The sequence below is a fragment of the Chiloscyllium plagiosum genome, unplaced genomic scaffold, assembly GCF_037043375.1.
Source record: "Chiloscyllium plagiosum isolate Xiang-an unplaced genomic scaffold, Cpla_swu_hap1 HiC_scaffold_38, whole genome shotgun sequence".
In the NCBI taxonomy this organism is placed as follows: Eukaryota; Metazoa; Chordata; class Chondrichthyes; order Orectolobiformes; family Hemiscylliidae; genus Chiloscyllium; species Chiloscyllium plagiosum.
In genome coordinates, this window is record NW_028270176.1 from 29,691,029 (window position 1) to 29,715,028 (window position 24,000).

At 42.6% G+C, this 24,000-nt stretch overlaps 1 protein-coding gene across 1 annotated transcript in view; it reads right to left on the reverse strand.

The window, feature by feature from the left end:
* Window positions 1–4,625: 4,625 nt before the first annotated feature.
* Window positions 4,626–24,000, reverse strand: part of LOC148139365 (interferon-induced protein 44-like) — a 34,786-nt gene continuing 15,411 nt past the window's right edge. The window contains exons 5-7 of the mRNA XM_087980727.1: window positions 15,969–16,128; window positions 15,778–15,875; window positions 4,626–6,428 (exon numbers count right to left, since the gene is read on the reverse strand). Of these exons, the coding sequence (XP_087836853.1) occupies window positions 6,264–6,428; window positions 15,778–15,875; window positions 15,969–16,128 (423 nt within the window). The 3' untranslated portion in view covers window positions 4,626–6,263. The remainder of the gene's footprint in view (window positions 6,429–15,777; window positions 15,876–15,968; window positions 16,129–24,000) is intronic.

The following is a 24,000-nucleotide window of genomic DNA, read 5'->3' on the forward strand; positions in this document are numbered from 1 at the left end:
GGTCACAGGCCTCCAGTCTGAAAAGCAACCCTCCACCACCACCCTCTAACTTCTACCTGCAATCCAATTCTGTATCCAAATGGCTAGTTCTCCGTATTCCATGAGATCTAACCTTGCTAACCAGTCTCCCATGAGAAACTTTGTCGAACGTCATATAGATCACGTCTACTGCTCTGCCCTCAGCAATCTCTTTGTTACTTCTTCAAATAACTCAATCAAGTTCATGAGACATCCAGGTTTCCCACGCACAAAGCCATGCTGGCTATCCCTAATCTGTCCTTGCCTTTCCAAATACATGTAAAACCTGTCCCTCAGGATTCCCTCCAACAACTTGCCTACCACTGATGTCCGGCTGACCAGTCTTTAGTTCCTTGGCTTTTCCTTAGCACCTTTCTGAAATAGTGGCACTACGTTAGCCAACCTCCAGTCTTCCGGCACCTCACCTGTGACTACTGATGATACAAATATCTCAGCAAGGGACCAGCAATAAATTCCCTAACTTCCCACAAGAGTTCTAGGGTGCACTCGATCAGGCCCTGGGGATATATCCATTTGCATGCATTTCAAGACATCCAGCACTTCCTCCTCTGTAATATGGACATTTTTCAAGATGTCACCATCTATTTCCTCACATTCTATATCTTCCATGTCCTTCTCCATAGTAAACACTGATGCAGAATACTTATTTAGTATCTCCCATCTCCTGTGGTTCCACACATAGGCTGTCTTACCGATCTTTGAGAAGTCCTATTCTCTCCCTAGTTACCGTACATACATGAGTAATAGTCAAATGTTTTTTGACTACTTTTAAAGGTTCAACTTATGGGGTCGACTATTACATGGATACTACTTTTGAGGGGCTGACATTCATGCCCATCAAATTTCATACTGTATCATTAGCAGAAGCCCAAATGATCTCGAAACAAATAAAAAAAACAAATTATGGTAATTTTGAAAACTCAGTGCGGAACACAACAGCCAATGGACTGGAAGACCAGGAGCAGAGCGGAACAATCAACAGACTGGAAAGCTGGAGCATTGACTCATAAATGTTGATCTTTTATCTGTGAAGAACTAGGGTTGACTTTTACATGAGATATATGGAAAACTCTAGGATATGTGGCCAAAAATAGGGGGTTGACTTTTATGAGATCAACTATTCATCAAGTATACGCGGTACTCTTTTGTCCTTAATGTATTTATAAAATTCCTTTGGATTCTCCTTAACTGTATTTGCCAAAGCTATCTCATGTCCCCTTTTTGCCCTCCTGATTTCCCTCTTAAGTATACTCCTTCTGCCTTTATACTTTTTTTTACAGAATTGAGGATGATCAGCCATGATCATAATGAATGGTGGTGCTGGCTCAAAGGGCAGAATGGCCTACTCCTGCACCTATTGTCTATTATCCCTATGGAACCAGGCCCTTTGGCCCAACAAGTTCACACCAACTCTCCAAAGACTCATTCCCCTAACCTAATATCCTATATTTTTACCCCTGACTAAAGCACCTAACCTACACATCCCTGAACACCACGGGCAATTTAGCATGGCTAATTCACCTAACCTGCACACCTTTGGATTGTGGGAGGAAACTGGAGCACCCAGAGGAAACCCATATAGACTAGGGGACAACGTGCAATCTCCACACAGACAATCGCCTGAGGCTGGAATTGAACCAGGTTGCTGGTGCTGAGAGGCAGCAGTGCTAATTAGTGAGCCACTGTGTCTCCCTCTGGATTCACTCTTCTAAGGATTCATTTGATCTCTGCCGTCAACATCTGATATATGCTTCCTTCCTTTTCATAACTCAATTTCTCTTGTCATCAAGCATTCCCTACACCTACCATCCTTGCCCTTCACCTTAACAGGAATATACGTTCCCTTGACTCGTTATCTAATTTTTGAAGGCTTCACATTTTCTAGCCACCCCTTTACATGTGAACATCTGCCCACAATCAACTTTTGAACATTCTTGCCTAATATTCTCATAATTGGCTTTCTTCCAATTTATAATTTTAACTTTTAGATCTTCCTGTATTGTTCATTGTTCTTGAGAAGAGAAGGTGAAGTAAATATTTACTGAAGCTGTCCTGAATAATGGATTTAATAGAGGTAGCTGGCAGATAGTGCTTCCTCCAGACCAATGGATAGGTCACTCGGGGTTTCAGAACAAAGAAGTAAAAGAATGAGAAAAAATGCTTCACACAGTGCATTAAGATTTGGAATATGCAAGGATGTTTGAATCAACTTCCATCTGACCTTTGTAATTTGCAGGTTTGTCAAGGAGAGAGCAAAGAGACAATGCAGGTACAGCAGATAGAATGGCTTCCTCGTGCTGTAAGTTCTCAAGAGGAGGATTTTTATGTTATTATTATTATTGACAATTCAAAGCAGCGGAAGCAGATTTGATAATAACTTTCTAAAGATAATTAAATACTTAAACTGCTAACATCCGTGGCATTGGTTTGTGAATAGGTGGAAAAGTGGGACTAATTTAATAGCTCTTTGAAAGAGCTGGCAATACATGATGGGCTGAATAACGTCTTACATTGTGTTGTCATGTGATTCTTTAATAATAATCTTTGACATTAAAATATTCACAATGCAAACAAATAAATGGAAAATGACTAATCCCTGTTAATTCCACAACAAGAAGTGAACATTGAAAAGGAGAGATGTACGTGCTGTGATTTTATTCGAAAGAGTGTAGAATAAATTCATAGAGATGAACAGCACGGAAACAGACTCTTCAGTCCAATTCATCCATGCCAAGCAGATATCCCATCCCAATCTAGTCCCACCTGCCAGCACCTGGCCCATATCCCTCCAAACCCTTCCTAGTCATATACCCATCCAGATGCTTTTTAAATGTTGTAATTGTACCAGCCTCCACCACTTCATCTGGCAGCTCGTTCCACACATGTACCACTCTCTGTGTGAAAACGTTGCCCTTTAGGTCTCTTTTAATATTTTTCCCCTCTCACCCTAACCTATGCCCTTTAGTTCTGGACTCCCCCACCCCAGGTAAAAGACCTTCTCTATTTATCCTATCCATGCCCCTCATAATTTTATAAGCCTCTACAATGTCACCCCTCAGCCTCCGACACTCCAGGGAAAACAACCCTAGCCTATGCAACCTCTCCCTATAGCTCAAATCCTCCAACCCTGTCAACATTCTCGTAAATCTTTTCTGAACCCTTTCAAGTTTCACGACGTCTTTCCGATAGGAAGGAGACCAGAATTGCGCGCAATATTCCAACAGTGGCCTAACCAATGACCTGTACAGCCGCAACATGACCTACCAACCCCTGTAGTCAATATTCTGACTAATAAAAGAAAGCATACCAAACGCCTTCTTCACTATCCTATCTACCTGCGATTCCACTTTCAAGGAGCTATGAACCTGCACTCCAAGGTCTTTTTGTTCAGCAACACTCCCTATGACTTTACCATTAAGTGTATAAGTCCTGCTAAGATTTGCTTTCCCAAAATGCAGCACCTCACATTTATCTAAATTAAACTCCATCTGCCACTTCTCAGCCATTGGCCTATCTGATCAAGATCCCGTTGTAATCTGAGGTAACCTTCTTCACTGTCCACTACACCTCTTATTTTGGTGTCATCTGCAAACTTACTAACCATACCTCTTATGCTCACATCCAAATCATTTATATAAATGATGAAAAGTAGTGGGCCCAGCATGGATCCTTTCAGGCCTCCAGTCTGAAAAACAACCCTCCACCACCAACCTTTGTCTTCTACCTTTGAGCCATTTCTGTATCCAAATAGCAAGTTCTCCCTGTATTCCGTGAGATCTAACCTTGCTCACGGGTCTCCCATGGGGAATCTTGTCGAATGCCTTACTGAAGTCCATACAGATCACATCTGCTCTGCCCTCATCAATCCTGTTTGTTACTTCTTCAAAAAACTCAATCAAGTTGTGAGACATGATTTCCCCACTAAAGCCATGTTGAATATCCCTAATCAGTCCTTGCCTTGCCAAATACATGTATATCCTGTCTCCCAGGATTCCCTCCAACAACTTGCCCACCACTGACGTCAGGCTCACTGGTCTATAGTATCTAGCTTGTCCTTACTAGCTTTCTTAAACAGTGGCACCACATTAGCCAACCTCCAGTCTTCCGGCACCTTACCTGTGACTATCGATGATACAAACATCTCAGTAATAGGCCCAGCAATCACTTCCCCTGCTTTCCACAGAGTTCTAGGGTACACCTGATCAGGTCCTAGGGATTTATCCACTTTTATGCATTTCAAGATACCAGCACTTCCTCCTCTGCAATATGGAAATTTTTCAAGATGTCACCATCTATTTCTCTATATTCGATCTCTTCCATGTGCTTTTCCACAGTAAATACTGATGCAAAATATTTGTTTAGTATCTGCGTCATCTCCTGCAGCTCCATACAAGGACCGTATTGCTGATCTTTGAGGGGCAAGATTAGAGTGGTGCTGGAAAAGCACAGCAGGTCAGGCAGCATCCGAGAAGCAGGAAATTCGAAGTTTCAGGCAGAAGCTCTTCATCAGGAATGAAGGGATCCTGCCCAAAACTTTGATTTTCCTGCTCCTCCGATGCTGCCTGACCTGCTGTGCTTTTCGAGCACCACTCTAATCTTGACTCTGATCTCCAGCATCTGCAGTCTTTACTTTCGCCTAGCTGATCCTTGAGGGGGTCTATTCTCTCCTTATTTACCCTTTTGTCCTTAATGTGTTTGGATTCTCCATAACTCTATTTTCCAAAGCTATCTTATGTCCCCTTTTTGCCCTCCTGATTTCTCTCTTAAGTATACTCCTACTGCCTTTATACTCTTCTAAAGATTCACTCAATCTATCCTGTCTATACCTGACATATGCTTCCTTCTTTTTTTTAACCAAACGCTCAATTTCTTTAGTCATCCAGCATACCCTATACCTACCAGGCTTTCCTTTCATCCTAACAGGAATATACTGTGTCTGGACTCTCGTTATCTCATTTCTGAAGGCTTCCTATTTTCCAGCCGTCCCTTTACCTGCAAACATCTGTCCCCAATCAGGTTTTGAAAATTCTTGCTTAATACCATCAAAATTAGCCTTCCTCCAATTTAGAACTTCAAATTTTAGATCCGGTCTATCCTTTTCAATCACTATTTTAAAACAAATAGAATTATGGTCACTGGCCCCAAAGTGCTCCCCCACTGACACCCCAGTCACCTACCCTGCCTTATTTCCAAGAGTAAGTCAAGTTTTGCACCTTCTCTAGTAGGTACATCCACATACTGAATCACTTAACAAATTCCTCTCCATCTAAATCCTTAACACTATGACAGTCCCAGTCGATGTTTGGAAAGTTAAAATCCCATACCATAATCACCCTATTCTTTTTACAGATAGCTGCGATCTCCTTACAAATTTGTTTCTCAATTTCCCTCTGACTACTAGGGGATCTACAATACAATCCCAATAAGGTAATCATCCCTTTCTTACTTCTCAGTTCCACCCAAATAACTTCCCTGGATGTATTTCCAGGAATATCCTCCCTCAGTACAGCTGTAATGCTATCCCTTATCAAAAACGCCACTCCCCCTGCTCTCTTGCCTCCCTTTCTGTACTTCAAGCATTTGTATCCTGGAACCTTAAGCTGCCAGTCCTGTCCATCCCTGAGCCATTATGTCGAGTAAGCCAATCGATATAGATCATGAAGGCATTTTTGATGAGAAAACTGTGGTTGTGCAAATTCTTTGGAGAAGATAACAGGGGAAAGTTTAAAGGAGAATCAAGAGGCAGTTGTTTTACACAGAGGGTGGTAGTGCCTAAAATGTGCTACAAGAAGAGATGGGGGAAACAGATACAATGACAATATTTAAGAGGCTTCTTGCTGGATACATTAATGGTGTGGAGAAAAGGGATACAGATTGCATAGAGGGAAAAGGATTTTAGTTTAGAAAGGCATTGTATATCAGTGCAGGCTTGGTGGGCCGAAGGGCCTGTTTCTGTGATGTTCAGTTCTTTGTTCTTCAGTTTTCTTTGTTCTTTCATCACAGCATAGAAATTTTTTTCATCACAGAGTGAAAAGGATTGGTTGAGGTAAATAGCAGGTATGTATTAAAGGGAATGCATCTGAATAATCACAGGAGTGTGAAAGGAATAAAAGTTTATTCTGATAGGTTGGGATGAAGAAAGGTGGAATGAAGCACGTGTTTAAACACTGTTGTAGTTTAGATGTTTCTGTGCTGCAATATTATGTTTCAGATTGGATTGTCTATTATTCTGTCATTTTAAAGTATCTGTTGATGTTTCTGACCAAATTTTCCAATATATACAAAGTGAGTATACATCTCGTCTGTCCTATCTTGTCGCCTCTGCATGTATTTATAATGGCAAACATGGTCCTCCTGTCGAACCCAGTGTATTCCGACAGCTTTTGAAACTAAGAGAAAAAGGACAGAGAGGTTTCAAACAGTAAGTATATAAATCTGTCAAAATGATGACACAATGTAAATCATAAATCTGGTATAAAGTTCACTGAAAAAAATGATCATTATTGTTTATCTTTTATTTGTGCTCAAATTGGCTCATATTTATTGTATGAAAACAGTGGCTATACTTTATTGGCTGCATTTGTGAACAGGATTACGTAGAGGCTTGTCTGTCAACATATTGGACAGCCATATTTTACACAGCAAGATCCCATAAACAATGTATGAGTGAATCATTTGGTAATGTGATCTTTCAGAGCTGATAGAGGTGTAAACATTGGCCAGGACATAGGGGCTATACATTCCCCCATCCCCAAACCCCTTCATCCCAGCACTTTATAGAAGGACTTTACTTTGTTGTTTTTATGTCTTTAAAAACTTGGAGAACAAAAATAAAGAACTAGTCGTGATTGGAACTCCGTTGACTTTGTTGACTATGAGGTTGTTGATTGGGGTTGTTGAATATTAACAGGGGACGCAACTCCTCTTCATTAACTGTAATGGTTTGGAAGTCGTTTGGAGGATGATGCCTATCTTTTACCAGAACCTGATCACTGTCTGGAACATGGTTGAATCGCATCACGCTTATCCTCTCGCAGGAGTAGCAGCGGTCGTCAGAGAGCCGTTGCTCAGGAATCTGCACCTCCGTACTCGCGAGTTCAAGTGGCTTTCAGAAGGTATGGCCGTAGCTGCAAGGCCGTAGCTAGGGTCGAAGACGTGCTGGATGGCGGGAGTCTGGGCTGGATGCTGCCACAGGATGTAGCAAGCAGGGCAGCGGTAGATGTCCGGTTCGTGGCCACTGCCATTCGACGCCTTAAAACGGCGGTGCTCGGACTCAACATAGTGCACCAGTTGGACGATGCTCAGATGTGCGGTGGAATCCTATCTGGGTTTACTCCTGTCCGAACGGAATTAGCCCCAAGGAACCATACTTTCCCCGGGAACCTGTGCCCCACACCTCTTCTCCCTCATCCACCTCCCAGACACGCCTTGGCATGCCTATTTGCCACCGGGCAGCAGGGATCCCCAATGGAGTGTTGTCTACGTGGGAGTCCGCCCCCTTTCAGGGATCTGGGGTTGAGGATGCTGCATGTGGCAGTCCCCTACAACTGCAGATTGTGGTGGTTCACGGACTCCCAGCCCAACTGTTTGTTCTGTGGTGCTCTGGCATCCATGGACCATGTATATATTAGGTGTGGGCACTTGCACTCCCTTTTTGACTTCCTTAAAAACCTCCTCCTCTGTTTTTGGATACACTTCAGTCCCACGCTCCTGATCTTTGAACATCCAATACGGAGGGGGGAGGGTAGGTCAGAGGACCTCCTCATGGGTCTTCTCCTGGGCCTGGCCAAACTGACTATAAACAGGTCCAGGCAGCGGGCCGTGGAGGGGGTCGTTAGGGCTGATTGTCTGTCCACCTTCCACGATTTTGTCAGAGCCTGGGTGTCCCTGGAGAAGGAGCACGCTGTGTGCACCAACATTCTCGAGATTTTCAGGGAAAGGTGGGTGCCGCAGGGAGTGGAGTGTATCATTTCCGTCTCGAACTCTATTTTGATTTAATCCCTGCCCTTCCCTTCACTGTTTGCAGGACTGCCCTCCGAGAAGGGCACTGCTTGTCACTGGCCAGCTGGTGTTACCTTTCTTCCTGGTGGTGGAAATTGAATAGTCTGTGTACGTGTGCAAAGAGACTAATGTTTTAGGTAATGATAATACATGCCAATGGTTTATCTCTGGTTACTTATAGCTATATTCGAATTACTTGGAATAAATAATATTTCTTGGTTAGAGTAAAACCTAGTCTATGCTTTTTACCAGTCCTCACTTTCTCCTTGAAAGTCAAGTTAATTAGGGTATTGTGTGTATTTTTATACACTCCTATAAGATTGCAGTTTGATTTACAGCAAACTTCCCCTGTGGGTTTGCCTGGGTTTGGATTGGAATGAACTGTGTTGGATACAGAAGCAATGAGGATATGACTGTGGCCTCCTCTATATTGGGGAGACGGGCCGCCTGCTTGCGGAGCGTTTCAGGGAACACCTCTGGGACACCCGGACCAACCAACCCAACCACCCTGTAGCTCAACATTTCAATTCCCCCTCCCACTCCACCAAGGATATGCAGGTCTTTGGACTCCTCCATCGTCAGACCACAGCGAAACGACGGTTGGAGGAAGAATGCCTCATCTTCCGGCTAGGAACCCTCCAACCACAAGGGATGAACTCTGATTTCACCAGTTTCCTCATTTCCCCTCCCCCCAGCCTGTCTCAGTCAAATCCATCAAATTCAGCACCGCCTTCCTAACCTGCAATCTTCTTCCCGACCTCTCCGCCCCCACCCCAGTCTGACCTATCACCCTCACCTTGACCTCTTTCCACCTATCACATTTCCGACGCCCCTCCCCCAAGTCCCTCCTCCCTATCTTTTATCTTAGCCTGCTGGACCAACTTTCCTCATTCCTGAAGAAGGGCTAATGCCCGAAACGTCGATTCTCCTGTTCCCTAGATGCTGCCTGACCTGCTGCGCTTTTCCAGCAACACATTTCCATCTATTGTAAAAATAACACCAGATTGTGTACTGCAGTTAAGACAGGGAACAACAAATATTTTGCTGCAGGTGGCAGTGTTGTTGAGGCTGAGGCTGTAGAAATGGAACAGTTGCAGGAACAGGTTGTGGAAATTTTTCCATTATGTGCAGTGACTGCAGCTATGGCTAAACTTGAAGTAAAATGTTAGAATACATTAAAATGTAAGAAGTTCCAAAAACAGTAAATTTATATAAATGGGGAGGAAGAATGAAAGTCTTGCTGTCTGTATATTATGGATTTGTAATTACATGCATTTTGGAAATGACATTTAATTTTCGTTAAGGATGGGGGCACATAAGGACTTTTAGAATGTGTCGTGCAATGAGAAAGTACTGCTTTTAAAAACAGGAATTTACCAGGATGGCTGCATAATTTCACAGCAAGGCATTTGGTAACTGCTGTGAATTTTTGTTATGGCTGTGGGTTCCTTAATATGCAGATGATCCAAAGAGGAGGAGTTGTTCACACATGAAGCTAATTGGTTCTTAGTTAACTGAGCAGGTTGAAGCAAGTCATAGAGATACGAAAAGAGAGAAAGACACAAATGATTGTGGAATTGCTTTCCCCAGCAGAATCCAGCAGTAAAACAACATAGAATTAAGGGCTTAGATGGAATGGAACTTGTTAAGTGTGTTCAGGAAAGTTTCCTAAAGCAGTACATAGAGTGTCATACTTGGGAAGGGGCAAAACACCATCTACTCTTGGGGAATAGGGCCAGACAGGTGATTGAGATGACAGCTGGGGAGCACTTTAGCAGCAGTGGCCATTGTTCTAATAATTTTAAAATAGCTACAGAGAGGGACAAAACTGATCCATAGGTTCAAATTCTAAACTGGGGCAAGACAAATTTTGAAGGAATTAGACAGGAGCTTGCAAGAGTGGATTGGAGTAGTTTGTTTGCAAGCAAAGGAACCTCTGGCAAGTGATCTTTAATAGTATAATAGCTAGAGTTCATGGTCTATACGTTCCTGTGAGGATGAAGGGCAAGGTTGGCAGGAGTAGGGAACCCAGACAAGAGATATTGAAGCTGTGACTAGAAACAAAAACGTAGACATGGCTCAGGTAGGGGCAGCTGAGATTGAGAATCCCTGGAGGTATACAGGGGATGCAGGAGTTTACTGAAGAAGGTAATGAGGAGGGTGGTAAGGGGGCACGAGATAGCTTTGGCCGAGAAGATTATTTAAATTTATTAAAGAAAAACAAGTAACTAGAGAGAGAAAAGGACCTCTCAAGGACCAAAGTGGACACATATGTATGGAATCAGAGGAAATGGGTGAGTTCCTCAATGAATATTTCTCCTCTGTGTTTGCCATGGAGAAAGACAAGAAGACTTAAGGAACTTGGGGAAGTTAGTGGTGATATTTTGGGGACAGTCCATTTCACAGTAGAGGAGATATTGAACATGTTAGGATGTATGAAGATGGATAAAACTCCTGGTCCTGACCAGATATAGCCAAGAACATTGCAAGAGGCAAGAGAAGAAATTGCAGGTATTTGCATCATCGTTAGCTACAAGTGAGGTCCCAGAATACTGGACGGGAGCAAATGTTGTGCCCTTATTCAAGAAAGGCTGCAAAGAAGGTAAATTACAAATTGCACAGTAGGTAAATTACAAGCGAAAATTCTGAAGAATAAGATAAATATGAATTTGGAAAGACAGGGTTTGATTAGGAGTGGTCAGCATGACTTTGTAGATGGAGATCAAGCTTCACAAATTTATTAGTTATTTGATGAAATGACTAGGAAAGTTGATTAAGACAGGGCACTAGGAATAGACTGCATGGATTTCAATAAGGCCCTTGATAAGATTCTGCACGGTAGGCTTTCTGAAAGAGTAGATCGTATGGAATCCAGGGCAAGCTGGCAAATTGGATATACAATTGGCTTGATAATAGGAAGCAGCAGGTAATAGTGGAAGGATGTTTGTCGGACTGGAGGCCTGTGACTAGTGGATTGACTCAGGGGTCAGTGCTGGGCCCATTGCTGTTTGTTATCTATATCAATGATTTGGATGAGAACATACAAGGCATGATTAATAAGTTTGCAGATGACACTAAACTAGGTGCTATCCTGGACAGTGAGGACGGTTATCAGAAATTGCAGCAGGATCTTGATCAGCTGGGGAAGTGGGGCCAATAAATGGCAAATGGAGTTTAATACAGATAAATGTGAAATGTTGCAGTTTGGAAAGTCAAATCAAGACAGGAGTTACATTGTGAATGTTAGGGCCTGAAGGAGTATCGTGGAACAAAGGAACCTTGGAGTTCAGGTGCACACTTCTCTGAAAATGGAGTCATAGGTAGATTAGATTAGATTACTTACAGTCTGGAAACAGGCCCTTCGGCCCAACAAGTCCACACCGACCCTCCGAAGACACCCCACCCAGACTCATTGCCCTACATTCACCCCTTCACCTAACACTACAGGCAATTTAGCATGGCCAATTCACCTAACCTGCACCTAATCTTCGGACTGAGGGAGAAAACTGGAGCACCCGGAGGAAACCTACTCAAACACGGGGAGAATGTGCAAACTCCACACAGATAGTTACCCAAGGTGGGAATTGAACCCGGGTCTCTGGCACGGTGAGGCAGCAGTGCTAACCACTGTACCACCGTGCCATCCCAGACACAGCAGTGAAGAAGACTGTTGGCATAATGGCCTTCATCAGTTAGGGCATTGAGTATAGAAGTTAGGAAATTATGTCACAGTTGTACAGGACATTGGTGAGGCTGCACTTGGAATATTGTGTTCAGTTTTGGTCACCTTGCTTTGGGAAGAATGTTACTAAACTGGAAATAATGCATAAAAAAATTAAAGAATATTGCCAGGACTCAAGGGACTGAGCTTTTGGGAGAGGATGGACTGGTTAGGGCTTTTTTTCTTTCAAATGTAGGAGACTGAGGGGGGATCTTACAGAAGTGTATAAGATTCTGAGAAGTATGGATGGGGTGAATGCACTCAGTCTTTTTCCCGAGGTTGGGGAATTGGAGGACGAGAGGCCAACAGTTTAAGGTTAGAGGGGAAAGAATAAATGGGAACCTGAGGGGCAACTGTTTTACACAGAGGGTGGTATGCATATGGAATGAACTGTTGGTGGAAGTGGTTGAGGCGGGTACATGAACAACATTTAAAAGGCATTTGGACAAATACATGGAAAGGAAAGATTTAGAATGATATGGGCCAAGTGAAGGGAAATGGGGTCAGCATGGAATGACATTTTGGTTGGCATGGATCAGTTTGGGCCAAAGGACCTGTCTCTGTGCTATCTTAGCAGGACTTATACACTTAATGGTAAGGTCCTCAGGAGTGTTGCTGAACAAAGAGACCTTGGAGTGCAGGTTCATAGCTCCTTGAAAGTGGAGTTGCAGGTAAATAGGATAGTGAAGAAGGCGTTTGGTATTCTTTCCTTTATTGGTCAGAGTATTGAGTACAGGGGTTGGGAGGTCATGTTGCAGCTGTACAGGACATTGTTTAGACCACTATTGGAATATTGCATGCAATTCTGGTCTCCTTCCTATTGGAAATATGTTGTAAAATTAGAAAGTGTTCAGAAAAGATTTACAGGGAGTTGCCAGGGTTGGAGGATTTGAGCTATAGGGAGAGGCCTTAGCTGGGGCTGTTTTCCCTGGAGCCTCAGAGGCTGAGGGGTGACCTTATAGAGGTTTGTAAAATCATGAGGGGATAGGATAAATGGACATGGTCTTACCCCCCTGGGGGGGAAGACTCCAAAACTAGAGGGCATAGGTTTAGGGTGAGAGGGGAAAGATGTAAAAGAAACATAAGGGGTAACCTTTTCACACAGAGAGTGGTATGTGTATGGAATGAGCTGCCAGAGAAAGTGATGGAGGCTGGTACAATATTTTAAAGACATCTGGATGGTTATATGAATAGGAAAGGCTTGGAGGGATATGGACCAGGTGCCGGCAGGTGGGATTGGATTGCGTTGGGATATCTAGTCGGCATGGACGAGTTGGACCGAAGGGTCTGTTTCTGTACTGTACATCTCTATGACTCTATAAAACCAGTTTTCCTGCCTGCAGCAATTGTGAGCAGCAATGTTTGAATTCAGAAATGAGAAGCACTGTACAAATGCATCATCCACTCTAATTTAATTTATTTGCCACTTACAAACTAGTGGAAATATTAAAAGAAAGACATTGCACACCAAGGGCCTGGTGAGCCAAAGACGGTTCACCTCAGCATTGGGACTAAGAAGCAAAGGCTAATCAATGGAGTTTCCAGTTTTTGTTTACCTCCATCGTTAGTCTGTTTTCACTGTTTTGTCTGTATTTTTCATTTGGGGTGGAGTTTATCAAAGGATTAGATTTTTAGTTGGTAGTGTGATGTGCCAATAGCTTGTATCTTTTTATCTGTAGCTGAATTTAATCATTATCGGAATTAATTCTTGGTTAGTGTAAGTCTGTGCTTTCCATCAACCTTGGTCTGAAAATCGGGTCAACTGGACGCACTGTGTGTACATTTGCTTGGAATCAATTATCAAAAAGCAATATCAAAACATTTGGAAAGTCAAAACACTATTCGTCAGATTCAGCATGGTTTTTGTAAAAGGAAAATCATGTTTGACTAATTTGCTAGAATTCTTTGAGGATGTAACAAGCAAAGTGGATAAAGGGGATCCTGTAGATGTAAAATAACTGGACTTCCGGAAGGCATTTGATAAGATTAGATTAGATTAGATTAGATTACAGTGTGGAAACAGGCCCTTCGGCCCAACAAGTCCACACCGACCCGCCAAAGCGAAACCCACCCATACCCCTACATTTACCCCTTACCTAACACTATGGGCAATTTAGTATGGCCAATTCACCTGACCCTGCACATCTTTGGACTGTGGGAAGAAACCGGAGCACCCGGAGGAAACCCACGCAGACACGGGGAGAACGTGCAAACTCCACACAGTCAGTCGCCTGAGGCGGGAATTGAACTCGGGTCTCTGGCGCTGTGAGGCAGCAGTGCTAACCACTGTGCCACCGTGCCACCCACATAAGGTGTCACACAAAACATTAATTCACAATATTGGATCATATGGGATTATACGTAATGTATTAGCTTGGATAGGTGACTGACTGATGGACAGAAGACAGAGAGTCAGGATAAATTTTATTTTTCTGGATGCAATAAATAACTAGTGCGGTGCCACAGGGTTCAGTCCTTGGGCCCCAGCTATTTATAATCAATATTAATGACTTGGATGCAGGGATAGAGGCTCAAAGGCAAATTTGCAGATGACACAAAAATAGGCAGCATAATGCAATGAGGAAGTGTTAGGAAAGTGGACCAAAATGTGGCAGATGCATTTTAATGTGGATAAGTGTGAGGTCATGCATTTTGGTCAGAAAACTGGAAGGCAACCTATTATCTAAATGGGGAGAGACCTTGGGGTGCTACGGTACAGAGGGATCTGGGTGTGCTCATTCATGAGTCACAGAAAACTAGCATTCAGCCATCCAGATAATAAAGAAAGTGAATGGAATGTTGGCTTTTAAAGCTAAATGAATAGAATATAAATGTAAGGAAGTATTGTTGCAACTACACAAGGCATTGATAAGACCACACCTGGAGTATTGTGCTCAGTTTTGGTCCCCTTATTTGAGGAAAGATGTAGTGCCATTGGAGGCGGTTCAAAGGAGTTTTACAAGATTGATCCCAAAGATGAGGGTTTTGTCATATGGAGAGAGATTGAACAATTTATGCCTGAAATCTCTGGAATTTGGAAGAATGCGGGGAGATCAAATTGATGTTTTCAAGATGATGAAAGGTCTGGATAAACTAGATGTAGAGTAGATGCTTCCTCCTGTGGGGCATTCTAACATAGTCTTAGGATAAGGGGTAGCACATTTGAAACAGAGTTGAAGAAAAACTATTTCTCCCAAAGGATTGTGAATCTGTGCAATTCGCTATCCCAAAGTGTGGTGGATACTGGGACAGTGAGTAAATTTAAGGAGGAGCTAGGCGGGATTTTTAATTGCTAATGGGTCGAGGGTTATGGGGAGAAGACAGGAAAATGGGGGCGAGGAGCATATCAGCCATGATGAAATGGCGGAGCAGACTCAATGGGCCAAATGGCCTAATTCTACTCCTATATCTACTGAACAAATGAACTCTAGACAAAAAAAGAGCTAGATTTATGGTGCATTAGTCCAGTGCATTGTAGCACTGATTGTGTTTTGAATTGTGCCTAGAGAGGCAGGCAGAGCTTCAGTTAAGCATCACATTCTGGACAATTCATCTCTAACTGTGCTGCACTCTCTCAGTATGGAGCATCAGTCTAGACTTTAGGCTGATGTTTCAGCAATGGGAGTTTTGCCTACACCCTCTGACTTAGAAGACCAATGAATGTTCTCCTGTCTGCCTGTGCCCCCTCACTGAGAGATATCTTCAGGCTAAAACCTGCTTCCTGAATTGAGTGTATTTGAGTGCCCCATTCAGCCCTTCCATCCTCACATTGACACATTTAGTTAATTGGAGGAGCTTGGGCTGAGAGTCCACGCCAATGTCGAAACTTGGGGATTACTGTATCAAAACATCTTCAGTCAATTAACTGTAGCATTTCATGAATGCAACACACTACTTTGTCAATGGTGATACATGATGGGCAATCAGTACTAACCTTTCCAATAATACCCATATCACAAACTAAAAAAAATTGTACTGACATCAATATACGTGATACTATGCACTAAAACTATTACCTTCTCTTGTAGCAGCTTGTAGTTGTATATGTAACTATAATGTCTCTCTGGTATCCCTAATTGGTCAAATTTGGTCCCAATCACAATCCTGTAAATATCTGAAAAGATAGAATTCAGTAAAAATATTAATGTTCAACAGGGTACTGAATGGCAATAAAGGTTATAAGTCTGAAAGCAAAATGGAGACTTACATTTCTGAGCCACAAGAGTTTGGAGCTCCTGAAACTGTTTCATTATATACGGATCAATGTTGTCGAATGTGTTCATATCAAAAACGAAAGCCACTCCATGAATGATATTTTCTGGAATGATTGAATGTTTATCTTCAAAACTGGGATTAAATTCATGCAACTAAATCAAAGAAAAATGTTTCTGTTATACTGAATGTTCCCAACAGCATAAATACTTACAATTCCTGAGCACTTATTTATTGATTCAGCAAATCCATATCCCTTGAGTCAAGTGACTGCCTCCTCAGTTGTTGAGTTTAAGGCGATTATTCCACCACTTGTTTGTAGATAGGGCAGTCCTCAATAGGGTGTTTGTGTGCATGCAGAATTTTCGGAGATTACTATGTTGAGTAAAGATCACTTTCAGTGTAGTGATTCAAAATCTACTTGTGAGTACTAAGTTGTTTATCTGCTGGAGGTATTCATCAGCTGATCAGAGTAGGCCTGATCATCACATTCATTAACATTACACAGATCTAGATTAATTCCATCTCAGTGTTAGGTCAATTAGTCAGAACATCCCTCTCTCTTTCTGTCAAACTCAGCTACAACTTTTGCCTCTTCCCATTTTTGATATTTTGCCCCAATTCATCTCATCTTGATCCTTGTGAATGAAATCACTTAATTGTTTCAACACAAAAGCAGGCCAGACATTATCTGTGGTGAGTCAAAAAGTGTGACACTGGAAAAGCACAGCTGGTCAGGCAGTATCCGAGGAGCAGAAGAATACATGTTTCAGGCATAAGCCCTTTATCGGGAATGTGATGATGAAGAGCTTATGCTCAAAATGTCAACTCTCCTAGTCCTCCGATGCTGCCTGACCAGCTGTGCTTTTCCAGCACTGCACTTTTTGACTCTGATCTCCAACATCTGCAGTCCTCATTTTCTCCTATTTGCAGTGAGACGAACAGTTATTTTTCAATGTTAACTTTGTCCCTCTCTGTGCAGATGCTGCCTGACATGATGAGTATTTCCTGCATTTAATGTCAACCTAAACAACTATATACATGTGTATAGAATTTCTTCTTATGTAAAAGCACTTGAGTCTGAGTCACACTTCTCACAAATCATTGCTAGAAGTCAACCAATCATATTGCAATCATAACTATGGAGAAAATGGTAATATTTAACACGAGCTTTTAATTTCTCAGTTACAATTCAACTATTTTCTATGTCCTCAATTGTTTAACAGGAATGAAAGGAGACTCTAACTTAGCCCCAGTTCTGGAAGTTCTATCCTTAAACCCAACACTCATTAGTGAAGAAGGTGAAGTGGGAGTTTCAGGGGATGGAAACAGATTGAATCTTTCACACTCGTGGTTCATGGAAGAAACTGCACATTGAAGAGCTTCCCAGGTTATTTGGAGAGACAACAGACCCTCTAGATAGGTCCAAAGATCCCGTTTTGATCAGTCAAGGTAACACTTTAGGAGAAAGTTATTTTTGTGTTTGCCAAGTGGAGACATGAAAATGCATAAAAAGGGAATAATATCAGTGAAATGGTCAAGCTTGCTCAGTATTTAAATCCATTGCCCTTTTAGTTTAAAAAAGTCTACCATTTATAATATTCAGTGCTTGCAATGTCATTATGTCTACTGACATAAACCAGGGAGCCACCATTATAGAAATCATGCCATATGATTACCTTTACTACGATGAGGGGCCTTTCTTTCACAGTTTGATTAATAGCTTCAAGAGATGGAAAGTCTTTCATGTTGGGCTAAGAATCCAAATATGTGCTTTCACAAGGCATTCACTAATTGAATAGAGTCTTTACATGTATGCAGAATTAAGGAGTTGGAGGAATTTAAAGAGAGAATGTGTTTTTTATGAATGAATAAATCTTTTTAAATAAAATCTGCAATTACAGCTTCATTTTGTTTCCTCTCAGCGTCGCTCCTGAGGTCTGCCCATAGTGGGGAGACCATGAGTTAGAATGGTGCTGTAAAGGCAAAGGAAGCTGTGGGATATAGGTTGGGACTGAGTTAGCACTGAGTTGTCATGGGTGACATCAGGGCCATAGGGGTTGGGAAGAGAGACGTAGATTGGCTTTGGAGATATCAGCGGTCACTGGGGTGCTTAAAGGACAAGGGGTGTTGTCGGAGATATGAGGTGTCATGTGAGTGGGCAAATGGCATCATTTGGCATTGATGAGGCTTGGGGAATGTGTGGCTGTGAAGGAAAACAGAATGTTTCAATCTGTTCATACAACATCTCGGTACTAAAGTTGATTTCACACAGCTTACTCAGCTTCTTCTTCAACACCATTGTCATTTCTGTCCTCCACCCCCTGCATGTGATTCCCTTGGAATTTGGTATGATTATTGGTGCTGTTTGAACCTAACACCTATTATGCTTTGTATGAATATTGACACAACTTTTTGAGGCTGTTTTGGCCTTTGCATTTTGTGAAGACTCGTCTGGGATAGCACACTGAAAATCAAGCCTCACTATTCCTGGAATCATCACAAAAACTAAAGATTTTGAAAGATTATGTAAAATCCCCAAACTGCGTGATTTTTTAACCCAAGTTGATAGGAATCATGGACTAGAGTTCGTACTTAACCAGAGTCACTAATTATTTGAGGTAATTAAAATCTAGTCACAGGTAACCAATAAATTGAAGTAAACTTGAGAAATTAAAACTCCAAACCCTTATGAACTATTTCCTGCACAAATATAAATGCAGAGAAATTTAAAGATGGGAAAAAAATTACACGAATGGAGAGAAAACTGGAAAAACCTTTTGCAAGATCTGTTTAGTGGGTTTTTGCTGACTCAGAGATTTCTCCATGATCTTTTCTTTACTCGAATGCTTCCACTGGTTTGCAAGAGGCACAGGATGGCTGGTTTGCTTATGAAAAGTCACTGACTGATCAAATTCAAAGTCACAGCTTGAATTAGCTACTGAAGGAAAAATAAGTTGGTTAAGATAAGATGAACTGTTGGACAGTCAAGGTGGTGAATAACAATTAGCTGAGGAGAATAAATAGCTACTAATGGAGACTATTAGTGGCTAACAACGAGTTGTGTGCAATAACAAACCATCTGATAACAAGGCATGGTGTGTCAGGGTTGGGGTAACGACATTGGAGAAGGTGTCTCAAACCCTAAAATTGTTGACCTCAATATTGAGTGCAGAAAGCCATGGACTTGCCAAGCAGAAAATGAGGTGCTGTTCTTCTAGCTTGAGCTGAGCTTCACTGGTGCACTGCAGCAAGCCTGAGATGAAGATGTTGGCCAGGGAATAAGGTGCTGTGTGGCAGGCAACTGGAATCTCAGAGTCTTTTTGTGGTCAGAACATAGGTGTTCTGCAAAGCAGTCACCCAGACTACACTTCTGTCCCCAGTGTAGAGGAGACCACATTGCGAGAAGCAAAAGCATTAGACTAGATTAAGCAAAGTGCAGGTAAAGTGCTGCTTCACCTGGAAGATACGTTTGGGTCTTTGCATACTGAGGAGGGAGGTAAATGGACAGATGTTACACCTTCTGCAGTAGAAGGGAAAGGTGCCATGGGACTGTGGGGTGAGGGTTAGTGGGACCAAAGAGTGTCCCAGAAGGAACAGTTCCTGTGGAAGGCAGACAGGTAATGGAGGGGAATATGTGGCTATTGCTGTTACAAGGATATTACTTGAATGCTAAGAAATTGCAGCACGCTGCTGTGCAGAAGAACCTTGGTGTCCTTGTGCATGAATTACTGAAGAATGGTCTGCAGGTACAACAGGAAATTAGGAAAGCAAATGTAATTTTGTCCTTCATTGCTGAAGGAATTGAGTGTAAAAGCAGGGAGGTTATGTTGCAACTATATAGGGTGCTGGTGAGGCCACACCTGAAGTACTGCGTGTAGTTTTGGTCTCCTTGAGAAAGGATGTACTAGCACTAGAAGGGGTGCAGAGGAGGTTCACTGGATTGATTCCGGAGTTGAGGGGTTTGGCTTATAAGAAGAGACTGAGTAATTGGACTGGGATTATTCATTGGAATTTAGAAGAATGAGTGTGAATCTTATAGAAACATATAAAATTGTGAAGGGAATAGATAAGATGGGCGGCACAGTGGTTAGCACTGCTGCCTCACAGCGCAAGAGACCCTGGTTCAATTCCTGACTCAGGCGACTGACTGTGTGGAGTTTGCACATTCTCCCCGTGTCTGTGTGGGTTTCCTCCGGGTGCTCCGGTTTCCTCCCACAGTCCAAAGATGTGCAGGTCAGGTGAATTGGCCATGCTGAATTGCCCGTAGTGTTAGGTAAAGGGGTAAATGTAGGGGAATGGGTGGGTTGCGCTTCAGCGGGTCGGTGTGGACTGGTTGGGCCGAAGGGCCTGTTTCCACACTGTAAGTAATCTAATCTAATATAAGCAGGGATGATGCTTCCACTGGCAGGTGAAACTAGGACAAGAGGGCACAACCTCAAAATTAGAGGGAGCAGATTTAGGACTGAATGGAGATGAAACTTCTTTACCCGTAGGTTTGTGAATCAGTTACCTGCCCAATGAAGTGATTGAGCCTTCCTCACTAAATGTTTTTAATGCTGAGATGAAAATTTTTGAACAGTAAAGGAATTAAGAGTTATGGTGAGAGGGTGGGTAAGTGAAGCTGAGGCAAGAGAAAATCAGCCATGATCTTATTGAATAGCAGAGCAGGCTCAAAGGGCCAGATGGCCTACTCCTGCTTTGAGTTCTTATGTTGGGTGGTGGCATCCTGCTGGAGGTGGTGGAAATAGCAGCTAATGATCCTCTGGATGTGGATGCTGGTGAGAAGATAGATAAGGACAAGGAGGACCCTATTGTTGTTGTCGAATGGAAGAGAGGGAGTGAATACTGAATGCGGGGAATGGGTCAGACCCATGTCAGCAGCAGTGCTGGGGAAGAAGATGGATATTTCGGAGGCTCCCTTATTGAATCTGTCATCATCAGAACAGATCTGATATAGATGGAGGATCTGGGAGAATGAAATCGAGTCTTTACAGAAAGTAGGGTGTGAGGATATATAGTCAAGGTAACTGTGAGAGTAGGTGGGTCTACAGTGGATATAGATGGCTAACCTATTCCCAGAAATCAAAACAGAGATGTCGAGGGAGGGGAGGGATGAGTCAGAGATGGACCAGGTGAAGGGAAGTTGGAAGCAGGGTGGAAATTGGAAGCAAAATTGATCAACTTTTCCAGTTCCGCATGAGAGGGGGAAGGGGCACCAATTATATCATTGATATACTAGAGAAAGAGTTGTGCCTGAGGGCAGGAATACAACTGGAACAAGGAATATTCCATCTACCCCACATAGAGATAGGCATAACTGAGACCCATGTGGATATCCATGGTACCTGAAGAAAGTGAGAGGAGTTAAAAGAGAAGTTGTTTAGGATGAGTATGAGCTCGACCAGGCGGAGAAGGTTGATGGTGGATGGGGTCAGTTCAGGCCTTTTTCCAAGGAAGAAGCAGAAAGTCCTGATATCATCTTGATTGGGAGTGGAGATGTAAAGGAATTGCACGTCTATGGTGAAGAGGAGACAGGTCGAACCTGCAAACTGGAAATTCTGGAACTGACGTAAAAGCATCAGAGAAATTGCAGATATAAGTGGGAAGGGACTGGAGAAGGGCAGAAGAAATCTATTCGAGGTAGGAAGAAATGGGTTCTGTGGGGCAAGCAGAAACAATTAATCTACCAAGGGAGCCAGTTGTGCATTTTGGAAAGCAGGTGGGGGAGTCCAGAACTAGAGGGCATAGGTTTAGGGTAAGAGGGGAAAGATATAAAAGAGACCTAAGGGGCAACTTTTTCTCACAGAGGGTGGTGCGTGTATGGAATGAGCTGCCAGAGGAAGTGGTGGCGGCTGGTACAATTGCAACATTTAAAAGGCATCTGGATGGGTATATGAATAGGAAGGGTTTGTAGGGATTTGGGACAAGTGCTGGCAGGTGGGACTAGATTGGATTGGGATATTTGGTCGGCATGGACAAGTAGGACCGAAGGGTCTGTTTCCATGTTATATATCTTGATGATTCTATGAGATTCCCCCTCATCCTTCTAACTCGGTCGAGTATAAACCCAGAGTCATCAAACATTCCTCATATGTTAAGCTTTTCATTTCTGGGACCATTCTCATGAACGTCCTCTGAACCCATTCCAGGGCCAATATATCGTTCCTGAGATGTGTGGCCAAAAACTGTGCACCGTACTTCAAACGTGGTCTGACTAGAGCCTTATAGAGCCTCAGTAGTACATCCTGCTTTTATATTCAAGTCCTCCCAAAATAAATGCCATCATTACACCTGCCTTCCTAACTTCTGACTCAACCTGCAAGTTTACCTTGAGAGAATCCGGGACTAGAACTCCCAAGTCTCTTTGCACTTCTGAATTTTCTCCCCATTTAGAAAAAAGTCCATGCCTCTATTCTTCCTACCAAAGTGCATGACTTCACACTTTCCCACGTTCTACTCCATCTGCTATTTCTTTGCCCACTCTCCTAACCTTCTACAGTCTCCCTGCCTCCTCAATGTTATCTGTCCCTCTACCTATCTTCATATTAATGGCGAATTTAGCCAGAATGCCCTGAATTCCTTTATCTAGACATTTAATGTGTAAAGTGAAAAGTTGTGGTCCCAATACTGAGCCTTGCAGAACACCACTTGTCACTGATTGCCATCCTGAGAAGGATCCTTTTATCCTCACTCTCTGCTTCCTGCCAGGAAGCCAAGCTTCTACCCATGCTAGCACCTTGCCTCCGTCAACATGGACCCTTATCTTACACAGCACCCTCCTGTGCAGTATCTTGTCAAAGGCCTTCTTGAAATCCAGGCAGATAACATCCATTGGCTCTCCTTGGTCTAACTTGCTTGTTACTTCCTCAAAGAACTTTAGCAGATTTGTCAGGCATGACCTCCCCTTGATGTAATCATACTGACTTTGCCCTATTTTACCATACACTTCAAAGTATTCAGAAATCTCATCCTTCACGTTGGATTCCAGGATCTTACCCATTACAGAGTTTAGGCTAATCAGTCTGTAATTTTTTTGTCTTTTGCCTTACTCCCTTTTCAAACAGGAGTGTCACATTAGCAATTTTCAAGTCCTCTGGGACCCGCCCTGATTCTAACGATGTGGTAAGATAACTTTTGATGAAAAAGGTAAATGCCTCTCAAAATACATTTTCATTCTTCAGTGAGGGAGGTGTGGTGTAATATATGGACTTATACAGAAATTTGTAAAATATTACTTATTGTAAGTTTGGGTTTCTGGTGTTTGAGTTTGTATCCAAACTTTGTACATCTGATTGATGTTAATAATTAACTTAGGTATTTCTGTAGCGATAGTCATTTCTTTTAAAACAGTTTAGGGACTGGAGCTTTACAATGGCCTTTATTTGTTTGCTTGGAATATCTGGAACTTATTTGTTTTAAGCTGAAGGGAAACAGCCAGAGCAGAAAGGTGGATAGTAATGACTGCAGATGTGAAACTTGGAAGGGTTCAGAAAAGATTTACAAGGATGTTGCCAGGTTTGGAGGGTTTGAGCAATAGGGAGAGGCTGAACAGGCTGGGGTTGTTTTCCCTGGAGCATTGGAGCTGAGGGATGGCCTTATAGAGGTTTGTTTATAAAATCATGAGGGACATGGATAGGGTAAGTAGACAAAATCTTTTCCTCGGGGTGGGGGAGTCCAGAACTAAAGGGCATAGGTTTTGGGTGAGAGAAGAAAAATATAAGAGGACCCTAAGGGGAAATGGTTTCAAGCAGAAGGTGGTGCGTATATGGAATGAGCTGCCAGAGGAAGTAATGAAGGTTGATACAATTGCAGGTTTTAAGAGGCATCTGGATGGTATATGAACAAGAAGGGTTTAGAGGGATATGAGCCAAGTGCTGGCAGATGGGACTAGATTAGGTTAGGATATTTGGTCAGCATGGACAAGTTGGACCGAAGGGTCTGTTTCCGTGCTGTACTTCCCTATGGCCCTATGGCTCTATGACTCTTTGCTGGAAGTCAGAGTCAATAGATGTGAAGCTGGAAAG